At 34.0% G+C, this 19,853-nt stretch overlaps 1 protein-coding gene across 1 annotated transcript in view; it reads left to right on the top strand.

The window, feature by feature from the left end:
- Positions 1–19,853, top strand: part of LOC113499394 (espin) — a 130,449-nt gene that overhangs the window by 71,118 nt on the left and 39,478 nt on the right. The window contains exon 3 of the mRNA XM_026879873.1: positions 16,154–16,337. Coding sequence (XP_026735674.1) covers positions 16,154–16,337 — 184 coding nt within the window. The remainder of the gene's footprint in view (positions 1–16,153; positions 16,338–19,853) is intronic.

Genomic DNA, 19,853 nt, shown 5'->3' on the forward strand with positions numbered 1-19,853 from the left:
ATAAATCCTTAAAACCCATAACCCTAAATCTTGCTGTATTGCCCCTGGATTGCAATGTCAAAGATCGTTCGTTTGAATCCCGGTAGTTAGTAAAACGTATTAGGAAAACCAGCACAATTGACATTTTTCAAAGGTGTTATGGCCACTTCAGTAGCTGCGACTAACTCGAGTAAACTCACCAGGTTGTACTTCGCCCATATGATAAAAACAAGAATACACCACTAAGAAATCCTTATCTGTCTCTTATTACCAGGCTGTATCTCATGAACCGTAGTAGCTAACAGTTGTATTTTATGTATTTTATGTGTATATTATGTATTTACGCCGTAACATTAAATAACAAAACAGAATGCAATAAATATTGAAGCGTTCCCTTATAACGGTCTTAAGTCTTAAGGCTTTTATTATACGGAATTCTTCGCACGCGAACCTAATTCACACTTGCCCGTTTTTCTGTAATTGCATGCTATTTGGCTACCGCTCATAAGTGCGTGTATTAATACTACTATCATACAATGCTAATGTATTGTGTATGTCATTTGTTTCACTAATTTTACTTTTAAGATTCTTTAAAACTCGTGTTAATATCAAATGTGTCTAAATTATTGGTTATAGCTGGTTAAGTATCGTATTTTATCAATTCAAAAGCCTAATATAGTTCTGTGTGTGTAGGGTTACATTAGAAACACATTGTAATGTCAATTTATATTAAAATGTAAGAAAGCGAAGATGGGGACTTAATTTTTGGTCATAATTATTAACGTTTTGAGACGACTGTAAAATAACCACGTAATGTTCACTAAAATACAAAATTTAAGTTTATTATAGAGTAAATCATATTCGTAATACTTTGCAATTTGTAAATTATATTCGTACCTACTCAAAAATGCAGCAGCAAATTCAATAACAATCTCATAATACTTAACATGATAAGACGATAATTGATGAAAATGTTATTTTACATGGATTATAACTACATGCTTACAAAATGCATACAAAATTGAATGTTTAAAAAAGGATGGAAACACAACAGGGAGGCTTAGAAATTGGTTTTTTATCTAGTGCACTGTATCTCACTACTGGGCAAAGGCCTAATCCAAAGCCTTTATCAGTTCTCCATCCTGGGCCACAAGGAACCAGCCCACGGGGAATAACTTTAAGATCGTATAGAAATAAAAGGAAATCTCTCTAGCCACCACTCTAAGTTCAAGAAATATAGCTTGGTGATGACGGACAAACAGCGTTGACTTAGTAATATATATATGCTGTATATGTAAAAATATGCGCAAATAAATCATTCAGTCATAAAAATAGATAACTTGCTTTAGTTCAAATAACATAGATTTACGTTACTCTGTAATAAATACAATGATGTCAAAACTAGAATTGTTTATGATTAGATTTACGTATTCTTACTACTGAAAACATTAGCATGTAACTGTACTGTCCGGTGAAGAAATCGAAGAGGATGCATCGGCTTTGAATACTGTAAATCATTTTTTTAAGACTCCCGTACTAAGATACTCAATGCTTGGCAAACAAACAAGCTACGCCGTTTTTAATTGTCGAGTAGCAATATCATAACCGTAAACATTTAATTTTCTATTATGTATGGATAGCTGAGTGAGGGTCACCAAGCGAAATCAACTGTCTGCGACATGAGGAAGGTTCGATCCTCGCGTAGGATAAGCGTCTACGTCCACGAATGCTTGTGCTGACTCTGGGTGTCTTTGTGCATGTGACTTGAATGTGTGTGAAACCCCGCGACACAATGATAAATTAAATTCCGTAGTTCGGGAGTCGGTATTTTTAACGTAAAAATTCTCTAGGCTTTTTTGTGTCGAATAGGTTTTCTAAGACAATAAATCACATGCGCAAGGCCACTCAGACTTATAAAAATGAAGGGAGATCCAGCATAAATTGCTATCCATGGATTAAAACTGCAGCACGTCGAGCACAGTGGTCCATGGCGTAATCTATACTATTTGGCTGTCCATTCATATCAGTTTAGCTTTTTCTCTTTAATAATATATCCTGAGACAACTCACACACGGTTATCTTATCCCAAGCTAAGCAGAGCTTGTATTATGGTAACCAGACAACTGATAAACTTACTTATATATTTCTAAATACATACATATTATAGATAAATTACACCCAGACACCAGAACAAATGATCATGCTCATCACACAAACCTTTGTCCTGGGCGGGAATCGAACCCACGACCTCCGGTATAGCAGTCAGGGTCGCTAACCACTAGACCAACAGGCCCGTCAAACGTTTTGACATTTCTTTTTTGTATTTCATCTCTAATGTTACCTCAATACTTTCGTTTTAAAACTGACCTTGGCAATAAAGTATATGTTTCATTATTAATTTGTGCATTTAAAACTGAATGACTCTATCATGCGAAATCAAAATTTGAATTTTAAATTTCCTGTCGTTTAAGTCAAATAAATAAACACAAAAACTTACTTAACTGCTTATGATCAAATCCGGCTGAGTATTTAAATGCATTTTTAAATGAAATCGTCGTTAGTTTTCTTTTTATTATAGATTTTGTCTTCAACTTATTTCTAAAAAACATAATAATGAAACGGGTTGAATGCATTACCAATAAGTTGAAGGAAAACGAAAAAAAACATAACGCATCAAATTGACTGTACCAAGTGTTGCTAGACTTTGATTTAAATCTTATTTGTCGGTACTGTTGGTAGTTATCAGAAATACATCTTCTGTGAAAATTTTAACTATATGTTAACCGTTCTTGGGATACAGCTGAGGATTAATATGAAACTTTTGGTTTCAGTGCCTAAAAAAAAACATACCACTTGATAATACAACTAAAACTACATAGGTCCAAAAATTGATAATAGATGTTATTCAGGTATACACGAAAAGAAAAATAATTAACCTTGTTATAAATAAGTGTTACATAACCCAATATACATAATAATTAATCGTTAATGTAATAGATTGTAGTTCATCCAAAAAAGGTGTGAATGTATTCCGGTGTTAAAACATATCTTCCCCATATACAGCAATGACTTTCGCTTATGACTAGCATTTTGTATTCAAATCCATGCAGCAAGTATTTACCATCTACTTTTAAAGACGAACTGCTGTTTAAGAATGCACGGATAGCCAAGCGGTAGAGGTCGCCGCGCCTAACGAATTGTGTGCGACGTATCGCAAGTTCGGTCCCCGCGTAGGACAAGCAATCCACGAATGGATGCCGAGAGTCTGGTTGTTTTTTTTTGCATCTGACTTGAAACTTTGTCAAACCTGTCCGCGATAAAAAGACATTCAGACAACATTTATTAGAGAGGGAGTCTTTTTTTAAATAAAATAATTGAATAAAGAAAACAAGAAAATTTTTGTTAACCGATTCTACTACATTCGATATACTTGTTTATTTGTAAATAAAATATAGTTCCTTTAATTCATTGCCCGTTGAATCATATTCTATAAGCTTATTCAGCAAATAATTTTATAAACAATACAAAATACGTTTCTATTTGCTCCACCAATAATATTCAACCTATTTCACATAGCAATCATTTGCAATAATTATATAACACTATTAATTAATTAGATTTATAATGATATGCATGAATAAATATTTGTCGGCCTAAAACTAAGTCATATGTAAAACAGAACAAAAAATATGTATGACATAATGATCGTGTTATTTCGAACTAAGATTTAGACACAAATATAGCCTCTATTTTATTTTCTGTCTAGAATTCCGTATCAAAAAGGTAATAAAGGAACCCTACTACTGAGGGTACGTCCTCCGTCTGTCCATCCGTCCATCAGCATAATTATGACAGATTTTTTAATAGGGATGATGACTGGGTATAAAAAGAAAAAATCTCATTAATCCCTCAGTTAAATAATTGAAAAGTATGAGACACGTATTTTTACCTTTTTCAGAAAAATTATAGTTGACAAAGATTAACTGCTTTAAAGTTTAGGAGAGGGGGGCGTAACGTAACGATAGAATAAAATTTATACTCAATCGTGACGTCACGCGTCACGGGACAAATTAAAAAAATACGTATCTATTATAATACAAAAAACTACAAGAGGGACACTGCAAAAAAAATTGTAATCATCCCTATTCTATCTGTTTGTGAAGATAACTTATTATAATTATTATACTTTAAAGTAGAATGAAATTCTACTAATAAAAAAATCTGTTCAATAAACTCACTGAATAATTTAATTGAAATCTCAATAAACCTTGTTTAGATCTATAATTAATACATCAAGATTCATAGCTAGATCATTTCCTTTCATACAGCAGTCTCAGAACGATCGCGTGACGAAATGCGATGGTCTCGTAAGAGATCCAAACGGTGAGCTGTCAATGAGCAAAAACAAAGATATTTTTCGAGAGCCGATAATTTGACAGATATAATTACTGGTTCTCGTTTCTGGTACGTTTCGTTTTTTTTCTTGAATTATTTATCTTTTTAATACTGTTGAGGCTTTGATCTCTTATTTTGCTTGTGGACTATAAACATATCATGAATATTGGTGAATTATCGCGTTTCTTACGAATGAATTACACACGTGATTTATATATTCGTGCATCCATTTTGCAACCTCTAGTGCCTAGTTATAGACAACCTCAGTTTCGATATTCCTTTCTACCACGTTTTTTCTTGCGATGATAAAACCTGATGCTGTATTAAGAGCTTATAATGCAAGTTTTAATCATGTATAAACTCTATCTTTAATACTTCTATCTATATAGAGCCTACAGCTGAACATATGCTTACGAATAAACCAAAAAAAATAACAAAAAAATATAACCAAAAATGCAGAACCTTTTTTAGTTGAAAAAGTTTCAATACAATTACGAAAATCGAACGAACTATGAATTAAGTGGACAGTGACATATAAGTGTGGACCTCTTTGGTGGAAACAAAGATGGCGACGTGTCCAAGGCGGGAGCGGCCGGCGAGGTCGGCTTCCACGAGACTCAAGTACTCGAAGACGATACCTGCGAGTACTATCAGGTGAGAACATTATACTTTAAGTGGTCACCTTTCTGCTAATATTGTAAACGCGAAAGTTTGTATATATGGATGTTTGTTCCTCTTCCACGCAAAAACCGCTGAACGAATTTCGACGAAATTTGGTATTTAGATAGTTTATACCTGTGTTAGCAGTTTTTATTGCCGATTTTATGATCCCGTGGAACCCTGCAGATCATGATAAAGGCCTCCGGTTGCGTATTATCTTTAAGAAAGCTAGTGCAAAAATAAAGTAATCTAAATTATCGTGTTATGGACTGAATCCGTATATGTATCCATCATTCTGTGTCGCTGCTAGCCTGTAAAGATGTTTTTCTATACATTAACGTTACAAATGATCTTTAATAAGCTACCACGTCACTATCTACCTGTAAAAGCAGAATCGTTGACCATGTGAGAGCGAGATACCGATATCCATCATGTAGATCTATCTCTTTTCCACAAAAGCGACAGTTGCGCTTACAATTTATAAAACAAGTGATGATACCACGCCAGATTATGATGTATTATGACGAATCGTTCGAAGTATTTAGCTCAATGGAGTGCACATAATAATGATCTGAGGCAATACACGCCATGGTAACGGACCGTTCCGTTCTGAAACCAGCGACTTGTTCGGTTTCAGTATTGCGTTTCGCGTTTTACATGAAACGATTTAATCTAATTTGTTGAGTTTGTTTTTTTGTGAGTGGTAATTGTTAATGGAAATTCTTCGAAGTCTTGGAATACTGCTATATGCATATATGCTTAATGCATCGATGAAGAAAATAGAACGTTAAGTCACAGTTCTGCTGGCTTACATTGCTTTTTTCCAAATTTCGAAAAGGAGTAGGCACTCCAATTGTCAGTATTTTGTTTTTTTTTATGTTTGTGACCTCTGATCTGCGGACCTGATGAACCGATTATGTTGGTACTGACGTATCTAAGAAAACCTATAACCTATTCAGAATTAACAAGCACAAACAAAAATCCTACTAATATTATAACTTGTAACTTTGTGTTGATGAATGACTGTTACTCTTTCACGCAGAACCAGACCAACAGATATTAAATGATGTAACGGTTTACTCACGCGTATTTATCGGGGTAGCCCGACTAGTTTCGGACCCAACCGGAGTCCTTAATCATGAGCAGACGCGGCGGGATCGCGAGTCGAACTAGTCGGGCTACCCCGATAAATACGCGTGAGTAAACCGTTACATCATTTAATAATGAATCAGTATCACGATAGTTATTATAAAAAGACCAACAGATAGTTAATAACCTGGATTAACCCTTAATTAATTTTTTATCCAGTTTTATATTCCCGTAGGATCATTTTCCATTGAGCCTCTGGTACCTAATAACGAGTCTACCTATAAACGCATCTTCTCAACTTTTAATACATACCTACGTAACCCACGTTCTCATAATCTTCGTATCAATGCAAAGTTTTCCTGCCACACATCCAATTATATCATTACCATTCTTTCCGTGGCATCTCGCCTGTCAAGTGACATGGACGGGATAATCTCCACAATTTACTAAGAGAAAGTGTTATTAAAGAAAAATATATATGTTGTTTACAATGTAACTTATTACATGGGTCTTATTTCTTGCCGTGTTTCAATATTTAATATTTTTATTTATTGTGTTTTATTATATGATATATCATTTCATCCATTTTGCAAGGAAACAAGAGAAGTGTGCCAAGCTACCTGCCAACTATCGGAATTTGAAGAGGCAATAAAAAAATGAATCATTAATTGATAAAAAAACGCCAATAAAAGCCTTAAGTCAGTTACTCATTACTCAATATTAGTCCCGTACTACATCACGTTTCTTGATCACAAGTCAAGTTTTCAAACCTCATAATCAATGGGTTTTTCGGTGTAATAAAAGTTGTATAAATATTACATACTGTCTATTCAATTGTTGCGCAAGTAAAGTGCAACTAGTTATTTTAAATTGACACTGTTTTTAATTATTCAATATTACTTAAGCAAGTGAATGTATAACCTGCAGTTATCAGACCCATTCAATTTAAAAAACATGTGTTCTAATTAACAAAGGTACATAAAAGTAGTTTACAAAGGAAACCGTTCGTACTTCCTTTTAAATATCACTTAATATGCTTCCAAAACCAATTATAGTTATGCGATAATGATTGAAATTACGCAATTATCTTAAAAACATTTTTAAACTTCCTAAACAGAATATTTCTTATACAATAGAAACTTATTAATGGTCTATGTAGTTTACAAACTAGTATATGTAGTCTATTTACATAAAATACTAAACTGAACACCTTTTTTGCGAACCATAATTTCTTAAACAATGAAAAGTTTTTGCAGCGCCATCTAGTGCCGAGTAGGAACAATAGCGTTGCAAAAAAACGAGATTGTGTTGCATGTTGTGACAAGATTTTCTCTCTGACAATAAAGTGATTGAGCTTCATGTTTCTGACCTTGATAGACATTTTCTATTAGACAAAGTATCGTTTAGTAGTCTGCTATAAGAAGTACACTTACACGCAAACTGTGTTTAGTGCACTATTGTGTTAACTATTTTGATTGCGCTTTAGATAATATCGATGTTTTATAGGAAGTTAGTGAGAGTACTCGTGTCTTATCAACCTACATTATTCAAATACTTTTCTATTAACCCAATACATAAACCATCTTAGAAATATTTAATATGACTTGAACGATGTTAAAACGACCCGTAACTGATTTAAAGACTATGCGTCAAGCGGAAAAGAAACAAAATGTTGTTTATACTAATGTAAAAAAAACATAGGTAACAAAAATTACTTACTTTTATAATCTAAACTTACAATTGACAACGTAAGATCAATAACACACATGAAAGCAATACATCTTAATCCCTACTTTAATATTATAAATGCGAGAGTAACTCTGTCTGTCTGTTACGCTTTCACGTCTAAACCACTGAACTGATTTTAATGAAATTGGGTACAGAGATAGAGTTGACCTTGAGAAATAACATAGGATAGATTTTACCCCGGACTTTTGACGCGGGCGAAAAGCTAGTATTCTATTATTAAATCCACTTACAACATACTCAATCAGAACTCCTAAATTAATAATTGACAGCGGTTAGACAATCACACACATGTGTATATCCTACATACTCGTAACAAGAGTACATATGACCTATCACAAGTGTATAACAGTGGTCGTTACGTGTGGGCCGTAGGTGGCGATACACAGAGCGAAAGTGTTACACGAAACTCTTGTCATATCACGCCGACAACGGCCGTTCTGGTGAAACGAGGTGTGGTGTATGTTATAAGCGGGAGCGGGGGTTTATAAGCTGATGACAAATATGGCGATTTTTGTTTTCGATTTTTCGATTTTATTATACGATATTTGATCGTGGTTTTATATAGAATTGGTAGTCTATGAGTTGTGTTATGTTGTTCTTGTTAAACGGTGTTAGGATAAACTTTTTGATTATAAATCCCTAAAAGAATATCTTTGACCAACATTCCTTGACCTATTGATAGGTACAATTTCTGACATAGAGGGTATTGTTATTGTTCACTACATCGACGTGGGTTTTAAATAGAGTAAAATTAATTATTATGGTGTAAATATACCTGAAAGACATTTAAACATCAAGAACGCGTTAAAGTTAACGTAACGTATATTTTATCATGACAAAAGATTCAGTAGAACAATTACTTTCAATTTTCAAAACAACTGAGAAATATTTTCAAGCCTGCATTAAAATACATAGACTGTTTTTTTATAGAATCGCTCTTTATTCTCACCTTGTACCAAACCTAATTGAAATGACATCGCGACACGTAATTACATCCAGATGAAATAATTGCGGCATCCGTGACAGTTAGCTATGAATTTGCATCACGTTCACACACACTTGTTACCGACAGTTAACACTACTTTCGATTTATTATTTGGTAATTTATGACGTATAATTGTTTTAATGAAGTGAATTTGTGTTTCTTATTTAATTACACAATTGTTAGTGATAGTTGTCGTGGTGGCTTTGGGGTTCTATGTATGGATGTGTATGCACGAGTTGTACAGGTTCGATCCCAAGGCGGGAAAAGCCAATATATACTTTTTTAATTAATGTAAAACACACTGCAGATAAATTGGCGATTTGATCCCCGCTTAGGACAAGTATTTGTGTGCTCCACTAATGATTGTTCTGAGTCTGGGTGTCTTTAAGCACGTGATTGTTTGTGAAACCTCAGCGAGGCAAGGATTAAATTGTTTATTAAATATATATATATATCAGACTAAAAGTAGCTTACTTTGGCTTCGAAATAAAAGCTTCACTTTCTACGTTTTATTTGTAAAATGTTTGTAAACACGGATCTTATCTTATCGCCAAAATCATTATGTTCATCTGACGTCGAATTAACTTAAATGGAAATGTGTTTTTCAAAGTGCAGAGTTTCAAAAGACATTGTCTTCTTCATGTTATGTAATACTTGAATACCTGATTAAAGCACCTGAATTTAAATATAATGTTATCTATAGTAGTAATTTAGTAAGATAACATGTCCGCTTTTAAAAATGTTCACTCTCTACTTATCATCAATGGATGTGGATCCACATTTTAATATTATAAGTTATAAGCTAAACAAAAAAAAAGTCCCACTTACCTAATCATTTCCATTAAAACCTTTGTAGTTGGAAAAATACTCCAAAAATGAATCGCAAATTGAATTTAAGAAGCCTGTCTATCGCACGTAAGTCTTAAACAGCAGATAGGTACTTCACGGTGAATTAATTGTTTAAAACTAATTGTTGTTTCATTGTACAGCCATCAATCTATTTATAACTACATATAATACTATTTAAGCTCCTAAAATACACATCCACACTCAAATAAAACACATACACACCATAAATAATAACAACTCACATCGATTTATAAGCCTGCTTCACAATAGCCCGCACTTTCGCTGTTTTAGCGTGGAAATTGAGCGCAAGCCTTAAGCTCAGTTACAACTAAGCTATCGCACACGGCGCCCGCGCATGTCAAATCGAACCGTTCGAAATTCGAATTTGAAATTAAAATTCCATGTTACGCAACTTTAATTTAACGGATTGTAATGTGTTTGTGCAATGTGTTTCCGGGGTATTTGAATTAAGAAATCGTTCGGAATTTGAGATTACTTTTTGAGTTTTTAAAGTTGTTTTTTAATTTCGAGGTTTTGTTTGAAATGACTTTGAATCATGGGATCCCGCCTTACAGTCGGGTGACGAGTAAGTTCTTTGGGAGGAAGAACAAGAAAGGAAAGCGATTGAAAAGTAAAGCTGGAACATACGCGGGAAGAGAACGGTAAATACATTTATGTAAACAAGTTAATGTGTGTACACAATTATGAGTAAACTTAGCATTGTCCAGACTACAGGTGTATAAATTGGAAACTCAAAAAAATATTTCTAAAACTTTTAAAACAATTGGTAAAGATGAATGAGTCGGTTTTTTATAGGAATTTAAGTTGTAAAATGTATAAAACCTGTAGCTATGAAACCATGTATTGGACAATGTTACCTCATTTTGAATTAATTATATACTTTTTGGTCTATATGTCGACCTGGTCCATTTAATTCCTACTATGAATAATATCAACCGTCCCATGATATAAATGTTTAATCCACAACACCACGCCATTTAGTCTCAAACTAATTTGTCCCGTGTGGGAATCGAACCCACGACCTCAAGTATAGCGGTCAGGGGCACTAAGCACTAGACTAACAGGCCAGTCAAATAGTTAGACTAAACTTCTTAGAAGTCTTTTAAAGTAAATAAAAACCATGCTGTGCATTAAAATTCATCTTAACGGAACCAATTAAAAACCATGAATCGATAATTTTGATTTATATTAAAAAATCATATATTATGTGAACTAGGCAATATTATAATATGTATAGGCAATAAACCTCAAGATTGCATCAAAATGTCGAAATATCAAAATTCTTATTTCTCATAAATATTTATCAAAACTTTTTCTTTCGGTTAAACATGTTATATAAACCTAATCGCTAATGTTATGTGAACGAAACTAAGATTTTTAAATCATCAAACGACATGAAACTGGTTTTTATACGAGTATGTTTATTATTGTTTCTAATTTCTTTTCTTTTTGAGACTTTTCACAAGCTCAAAATAAAAAAAAAAAATTGAAACAATACGGTATGTTGTTGAACGCTGTAGTTTCCCTGGAATTAGACAAATACCCTTATAAACGCCTATCTAGCTTCCACAACTGTTTCAACTAGAATATACAGTACAATAATGTTGTTTGTGTGTGACTTTTTTAATTATTCCAAGATACCAATAGTCAGTTAAAGAAAACTGCTTGTGAGAGATCTGATTTATAGTGAACCTGCGCGATCAAACCTTACCTATATGATAAAAGTAATGCGGTCACAAATGTGACATTTAGAGGCCGGAATTATTCTTTTAAAGCTTATCCAATAGTAGATAACACTGGTTGTCAGCGAAGATATAGATTACTAGCTTTTGCCCGCGACTTCGTCCGCGTGGTTAGAAGATATATTATAAGTTAGGAATTTTTGAACGAAAGCCCTCGAAGATTAATATTTTTCCCCGCTTTTGCCACATTTTTCATTGTGTCTTCGCTCCTATTAGTTGCAGCGTGATGTTATATAATTTAAAACCTTCCTCGATGAATAGTCTACTGAACACAACAGATTTTTTTAATTTGAACCAGTAGTTCCTGAGATTAGCGCGTTCAAACAAACAAACTCTTCCGCTTTATATATTAGTAAGTATAGAGTATAGATATAGATTCAAGTCAGTCGAGATCAAAGTTTTTTTTAAACACCACCTAATCTGCGTACTAGTTAGGCTGGCAATGATTGTGAAGTTTCGTTTTTCTATTGCTTTAGCAACTGTACCAAGTACTATCGTAAGGGGTGAGCAAGATTCAACTGCCCTGAGTAACGTAGTGACTATTAAATATAGTCATTTTCAATTCATTAGTCAATTTCATTAATGTAGGTATGCATAAATCCACACACGGTCTATTAAAGATAAATAAACTGTTGCCAACCAATCTTCTCTTCATTATATAGGGGGTTAGCTTTAGTCAAAATGTTTGTAGCTAAGTACAGGATTTTTGCAAGGTATTACTGCCTATCTGATCTCAACCCAATTGCCTAGGAAACTTAATGCCTTAGACTGGTTATTACAGAATTATTTAAAATAAATGAAGTGTAATTTATCAAATTAAAATTCATGAATTTTTATTATAAGTAGGTACATATGAATTGTTTAATACCTAATGGTTACAGTCCATTCAACCCAACCCTACACGAGTCAGACGCGGTTGCCTAGCAACGCCGCAACTAAGTGAAAAGAGAAAATAAAAGTGAAACGTGAGAGATCGCGGGATCGATGTATTGCTATAACAATCACTTGATCTAGGTACTTATATACTTATGTACAAGGTTGTCTGCAAGTGCTGTGGAAACTGACAATATCGTTATGTTTAAGACGAGATAAATGATGTATATGCCCGTACAAGTTAACGAATAGAGAAGTTTATATACTGGTCTGCCTTAATTTATTTATTAGGAGGGTGACAAACTACAACTAAATAGTGAAAAATATTACGCTGTTGATGGAAGAAGAAAAAATGATCATTATATTATTGCTTTTTCGTCTGTCTTTGTTTCTGTCTGCTTTTGTGCGCGGTGGAATCAACAACGGCTTGTGCGATTTAGTTACGGTTCTCTCTGATCTATTTATGTAAGCTACATTTATCATTTAATGTTTGGTTCATGTCAATTGGTTCATGTGAATTGGTTCATAAAAAAAGTATTTGCTAATTTAGAGAAGCACGTAGACAATGTGTTCAAAAGATAAATCCATAAAATACTGCCAAAGTCACTTTTGAACGTAAACGAAGTCGCTGGCATGGTTGGTAGAGAATATAAATATAATAAAGCTAAAGGGAGAACAGCGAACAAAACTTTACAAAAGATTAATTCGAACTAATCTATACTTCTATATCTATACTTCTATACTAATATATAAAGCTGAAGAGTTTGTTTGTTTGAACGCGCTAATCTCAGAAACTAGTTGTCCGAATTGAAAAATTCTTTTAGTGTTGAATAGACCATTTATCGAGGAAGGTTTTAGGCTATAAACCATCACGCTGCGACTAATAGGAGCGAAGATACAATGGAAAATGTGAAAAAAACAGGGCTGGTATAAATCATAACTTATATCTTCTACCCACGGGGACGAAGTCGCGGGCAACAGCTAGTCTTTGATATTCTAAACAACTTACAAATCTAATAAACGAAAAAGCCTCCAAAGGCAAGATCTAATCTTAAAACTTACATAACACAAGGAAATTCAACATTAACAAATACTTAATTTAGGCTTAAAATACAAATACCCGTTACAATATTTAATTACAACAAAATTGTTTACTAAAATTGGGCCGATGACCTCATCAAAATACCAGTTATATAATACTATGTAACTGATAATAGGTACAAAGTATTTCATTATACCTGTTATTATAATACATTTTTGGAACAGTTACCGAATCTGTTTTAGGCATGGGATTAAAACACAATAGGCGTTACGGACAAAATAATTTCTTCTCGTTGAAAAGGTTTATTAAGATTGTGATAAGTTTAACTAATTGAGGTAACATGCTGTATTTTTGTGTTACTGGTTAATTGAAGATGAATATCTTTTGAATAGCTGAAGTCTATGTAGGTTGAGGTTGTGCTGTCACTAAATTTGTTTTGATAATGTGTTTGGTTGGTTAAATAAATAATCGTGTAGAGTTTTGCTAACATCATCGGTTTTAAGCAGCTTTTTAAATAAATTTTTGATAATTTAGTATGATAGAGTTAGAATTTAGGTTTTAAGCGACCTTTTTATATTTTTGCTAGAAATTGGAACATAGTATTTATGAATATTATCTATAGCTGTCAGTCTATACAGTGTCTGTTTGTAACCTTTCAATAACCGTCTTCTCGTCTGTTTGTTCCGGCTAATCTCTGAAATGGCTGGACTGATTTTGACGGGACTTTTATTGGCAAGTAGCTGATGTGTTTACGTGACTTGTTACTTATAGGTTCTATAAATTAACCTCAATAGCCAACCCAGTGCTTAAAAAAACTTTTTTTTACATCTACAAAGAGTCATCTTAAACAGATTTTTTTCAGAATGTTTGTTACGTTATCAAACACAGGACAAAAAAATACATTCACATCATTGCAGCAATTTATCTGACCTCAGTTAAACCTTACTTCACAAGCGTGAAGAAACTTGCAGTCAATGCAATTCGATAGTTAAACCAAACATACCATTTGATTATAATCTTATTTGTAGAGACGGCCTTGGGAGATGGTATCGACACTCGTGTGAACGAAAGAAAAGTGAAAGAAGCCGGGTCGAATGTTTTCGATTCTAATATTTGAATAAATGATTTATTATGTTCCTAGGCTGTCTGTAGCTGTGTTATTGTGGATTTGCTTTGTAAATCTTGGTTGTTTGTGGGTCGTTCCGGTTGGATTTTTGCAACTCAATTTTGAGGCACTTCCCGATAAGCTGGCAGGCTGAATTTTTCAGGGTTCAAATCCTGTCATCTGTTCTGCAATGCAATTTACAACTATAAAAACGGCTGCACCGATTTTGATAAGATTTGAATGGAGTGACATTGAAAAACGATAGTTTTTAGATTTTGAAAATCGATTAAATAATTATCTCCAGGGAAAAACTGGGGGCTTATTACCGAATCTCTGCTGCCTGTGTGAAAAACAGTATTTTGCGAAACCGACTCGTACTTGACTAGCGTTTTTACAGCTATTTGTTTTTTTTACAAGGAAAAGAGCAACGTATACTTTGATAATAAGATTCTCGTTGCCTAGATGACAGTATATTGAATTTTTGATATGTTGCGGTCTCAGACTGCACGAATAGCCGAGTGCCATTTTTGTGATCTCCGAATCTTCTCCTGTGAACCGCACGACATAAAGAATCAATTCCTTGATGCAGAATTCGTAAAAAAAGATCTCAAAACGAAAAAAATGCATGTCTTCTAATCGAGTGCTTCATTGCTATCGGATTTGTTGGTAGTATTTCGAAAGTCGTGATATGGAGGTCAGAACAGGTCGTCTTAGAGACTTTGTAAATCTGTATTTAGTTACGGTCCATCGTTTGGTAGTGGACTTTGGCGATAAGAGCTAGTTATGTGGATATGCAGTGCTTTTCATGGAAATGTTAATTTATAAATATAATATTGTTTTGTACGTGATAAAGGTGTAGTGTACTTGTGGCTTGTGTATGATTTTGTGTTTTAAAGAGTGTTGTAGTTTAAGAGAAATATTGAGTCAAGGTTTAAGTGTTGAGTTGTATAGAATGTGTTAATTTTATAAGTAAAGTTAAGGTAATAATTACATATTGATATTATTTTATTTATTGATTTATTTAATTATCACACTAATCTTCCACTACAGGTTACTTAACCTAATGCGGTAGCTAGGACTAAACAAAGGTCTAAGTATTTTTGTAAACTATATCATGATTTTAAAGTAATTATAATGATTAGGAGATTTTTATCTATTAGTGGTAGTTAACGGCTGTACAATGAAATATATAAAAATGCAGGATAGCAAGAATGTTTCAAAATCATTCGTTATTTGTTTAATCTAATTGAAATGTATAATGAAGAGCGCTTGTTTTACCTTGATATTAAATAAATATGACGTGTGTGTTATTTCTTCTAGAAGTGCAATATTTATGCATTGAATTCTGTTTGTCAGAGATATTTTACAGATACAAACTCTGTCAAAGCGTGTATTGCAAAGTACAAACATTTTTAATCAAATTTAACCAACAACCAGAGTCACTAGAACTGTAATAAAACGTTTCTAAAGAACATAAAACACACAAGTATATTTGCATCTGTTCCTCCATATTGGTCTGTCGGAAAGACTCGTTGCTCAAAAATTTCTCAAACTATTGGTCTCAAAATTTTACAAACTTCCGAAACCACCGAAAATTTTATTCTCTACTTGCAAAATGACTTAACCTTATGAAAAAATGCCTAAACCCTTCCTTTCTGCCACAGTGCCAACACGGCGATGGATAACGACGTGACGCCAGTGTACCTGGCGGCCCAGGAGGGGCACCTGGCGGTCCTCAAGTACCTCGTGCTGGAGGCCGGCGGCCGGCTGGACGCGCGCGCTCGCGACGGCATGCTGCCCATACACGCGGCCGCACAGACTGGCTGTCTTGATTGTGTTAAGTGGATGGTAAGTTAAAAGGAGTAAATATACTGTTTTAAGCATAGTCTTTGATTTTTATGTTGGTTTGACCTGTATTGTGTGGGACGTGTCGCAGGTTAGATCCTCGCGTAGGACAAGCGTTTGTCTGGGTGCCTATGAGATTGTGACTTGTGTGTTTGCGAATACCCCCCGCGACACAGGGATTAAAGCCCTTAGAGCAAGCATAAAAAAGGAGGTTATTATTACCTTCCCTTTTTGGCTCATAACATATAATACAAAAGTAACTTCCTTGTTCATATAATACATACAGCTGATGTGATTTATTAAAATAGTTTTGACTGCTTAGGAGTCTCTGAACACAGCCTTTATAAGTTTAAACCAGGACTTTGTCTTACATCTGTTTACCTCTAGTTAAGGATATGAATTACCTACTTTTATTCGTAGTTTAAAACTCTTGCTTTATCTATCTCTTGCCAATACTGTACCAAAAAACATTGAAAAACTATATAAATCAATGCCTTAAATTTACCAAAAGTTTACCAAACACTGCATAAACGAACACAAATCTATAATAATCTGATATCATATACAACCTCATAACATAACGCAGTCACAATAATGTTCTCTACATTAAGAAACAAGTGAAAATCATTGCCAGGTTGAACGACCTGCCATTCGCCACTGCCGGGGAAACGCGTCTTAGTCACGCAGATCTGTATTCTGATCAATCATCTGTGATACGAATTCCTAGTTCCTATAGTTTATAATAGTACATATGATATACGTTATAGTTATAGGGAATTTGATTGAGAACATTTTTTGAGAATTTATGATTTTAGACTTCAGATGAAGATAACATCAGAAAATTTTCTTTAAAGAAGAGAGGCGAGTGGGTTGAAATATTTTCTTTTATTTTGGTCTAAAGTTAGACAGCCGAAAGCATATAAATACCAAGGAAATTGTAAATTTTGGGTATTTCATCTTTTTGAAAATACAATTTAAACTGTTTATAGGCCGACAGTGAGTCAGTTCAAATAACAAACTATACTTGTAACTTAAACGCGGCGTAGTTAACCTTATATTACATTTTACTTGTATAATTGTCGAAGAAAATGAGAGTCGAAGTAGGAGTTACATCGATGTTACATTTTTGTTTTTTAAAAGAACAACTCCCGCACTAAGGAATTTAATCCTTGTGTCGCGGGGTGTTTCACAAACATACAATTCACACGCACAAGGACACCCAGACTCAGAACTAGCATTCATGGATCACACAAATGTTTTTCCTACGCGGGGATCGAACCCGCGACACGTCGCGAAAAGTGGGTTTGGCCTGATGACCTCAACTAATCGGCTATCCGTAAAGTCGGTGATCGAGACATGTAGTAGTAATATTACCAGTCTGAGATATCAGTTTCTTTTTCCTGATTCAACATTATACCTAGGAGAATCCCAGAAGTGGGCCAATTACAGGCACTGGTCAATGTTTTAATTATTTTCGTTAGGAAGGCCAAAGTTATTTTTAAATAGGATTTTCACATAAAACGTAACTTTAACTTTGCGCTATATTATACCTCGTAAAATACCTTCATTCACCTTTTTTCCATCCATCAGCCGCTCAAGATTTCTAACAGCGACCCTTTTTATAGTAATGACATTATTTTGACGACACGATCCATTATGGTTTCCTTCTTAAAGCGCCCTTTAAGGTAAAAAGTTTCGTGTAATTTAGAGTCATTTCATTAGGTATATTACGGCCATTTTATTTGGAACTTTGGACGTATGTCTATAAAGGTAATAGTTTCGTTTTACTGAATAATTAGGTTGCTACTTGGCAAACTGCCATTTAAATTAGACAAAACATAGCTATTTCAAAGCTGTTGACATTAATTGGCTAAGTTAATTAATTGAACTAACTGAGTCCCTGATAAAAAGTGATCAAAAGCTATGCATTTTTTTTTTTAATAGGATAATAGTAACATGATTGGGAATAAACAGTTTTCACATCAATAGTACGGAAGTAATAAGCATGGTAATGGAATCGAATTTAATTTTTACACAACCTTGCAGAATGTCAAACTATACACGATAGAACCGGACTGACGTCCGTAAGTCTTCAAAAATAATAAATTTTAGATAACTTAGATACATAAGAGATATACTAAAGAGCTTTGAATCCATTAAATGACCAGCCTGTTGGTCTAGTGGTTAGTGACCCTGACTGCTATACCGAGGTCGGGTTCGATTCCCACCCAGGACAAATATTTGTATGGTGTGTGTGTGGCTCTCATTGCTTGTGTCTGGGTGTAATTTATCTATAATATGTATGTATTCAGAGATATATATAAGTGTGTTTGTCAGTTGTCTAGTGGGTACTCATAATACGAGCTTTGCTTAGTTTGAGACTAGATGGCGTTGTGTGAAAGTTGCGGAATATTAATTATTAAAAATGTCCTGTGAAAATGTAACTCATTGTGCTGTACAGCTTCACTTGCCTTGTTTTTCTTCCGGCATAATTTGGGTATAATGTCAGTATATTACTTCTCTCGCAAGATTCGCTATCAAATCCAAAAACTTGTTTCCAAATATGTTGGGTAGTTTCAGAGATTAACTCATTCACACAAACTATTTATGTACCATGTATGAATGCATGCAAACATTAGCATATAAGTGTAATTGACGCCAACAAAAACATAGATTATGATCATATGTGCATATAATTATATGTTAACGTATATGAAATATGTGTGTAACTAGGAATTTCACAGAAGCACAGTTGTGTGAAACTCGTTAAAACTCAAGGCTAATTTTCCAGCTAAATAGCGGTTGATGGAACTGGTTAGACACTTAGACATATAGCAGGTAATGAAAGAAGGACAATTCTGAACATAGAAGAGAAAAGACGGATGTTAGAAAGAATTATCTAGTAAATAGCTTCATTCTTTGAAATTCTATTTCAAATTTATTGAAAACCTTATAGTTTTTTTTCTCTTTATTTTATTAAGGACTTATGTCATACAACATGCCAGTACATCATAGGATAATAGCAATGTATTCTAAAACTGGTAACCTACTACCATTTTAAAATGCGAAATGGATTTAAAGATGGAATTAGCCTAGTGACATTATCAAAAGCGTTAGCTTCAATAGGAACTCAAATCGCAACGACATTTCGTTTCGATAAATCACGTGATTTTGACCAGTTGTCTCCATACATTTGACGACCTCCGTGGTCGAGTGGCGTACGCACCGGTTTCATGGTGTCGCTAGCTCTGAGGTTCCGGGTTCGATCCCCGGTCGGGTCAATGTAAAAATTCACATTTCTACATTGCCTCGGGTCTGGCTGTTTGTGATACCTTCGTTGTATCTGAATTCCATAACACAAGTGCTTTAGAAACTTACTTTGGGTTCAGAACAATGTATGTGATGTTGTCCGCATTTATTAATTTATTATTATTTGAGCTTGGAGCAAATAGTTTTTATCAAGTTACGGTTTGTTTGAATGTCACATGCAAAGAAGCACGCTTGGAAAAAAGTTTCGCT

This window comes from Trichoplusia ni, chromosome 1, assembly GCF_003590095.1.
Source record: "Trichoplusia ni isolate ovarian cell line Hi5 chromosome 1, tn1, whole genome shotgun sequence".
Lineage (NCBI taxonomy): Eukaryota > Metazoa > Arthropoda > Insecta > Lepidoptera > Noctuidae > Trichoplusia > Trichoplusia ni.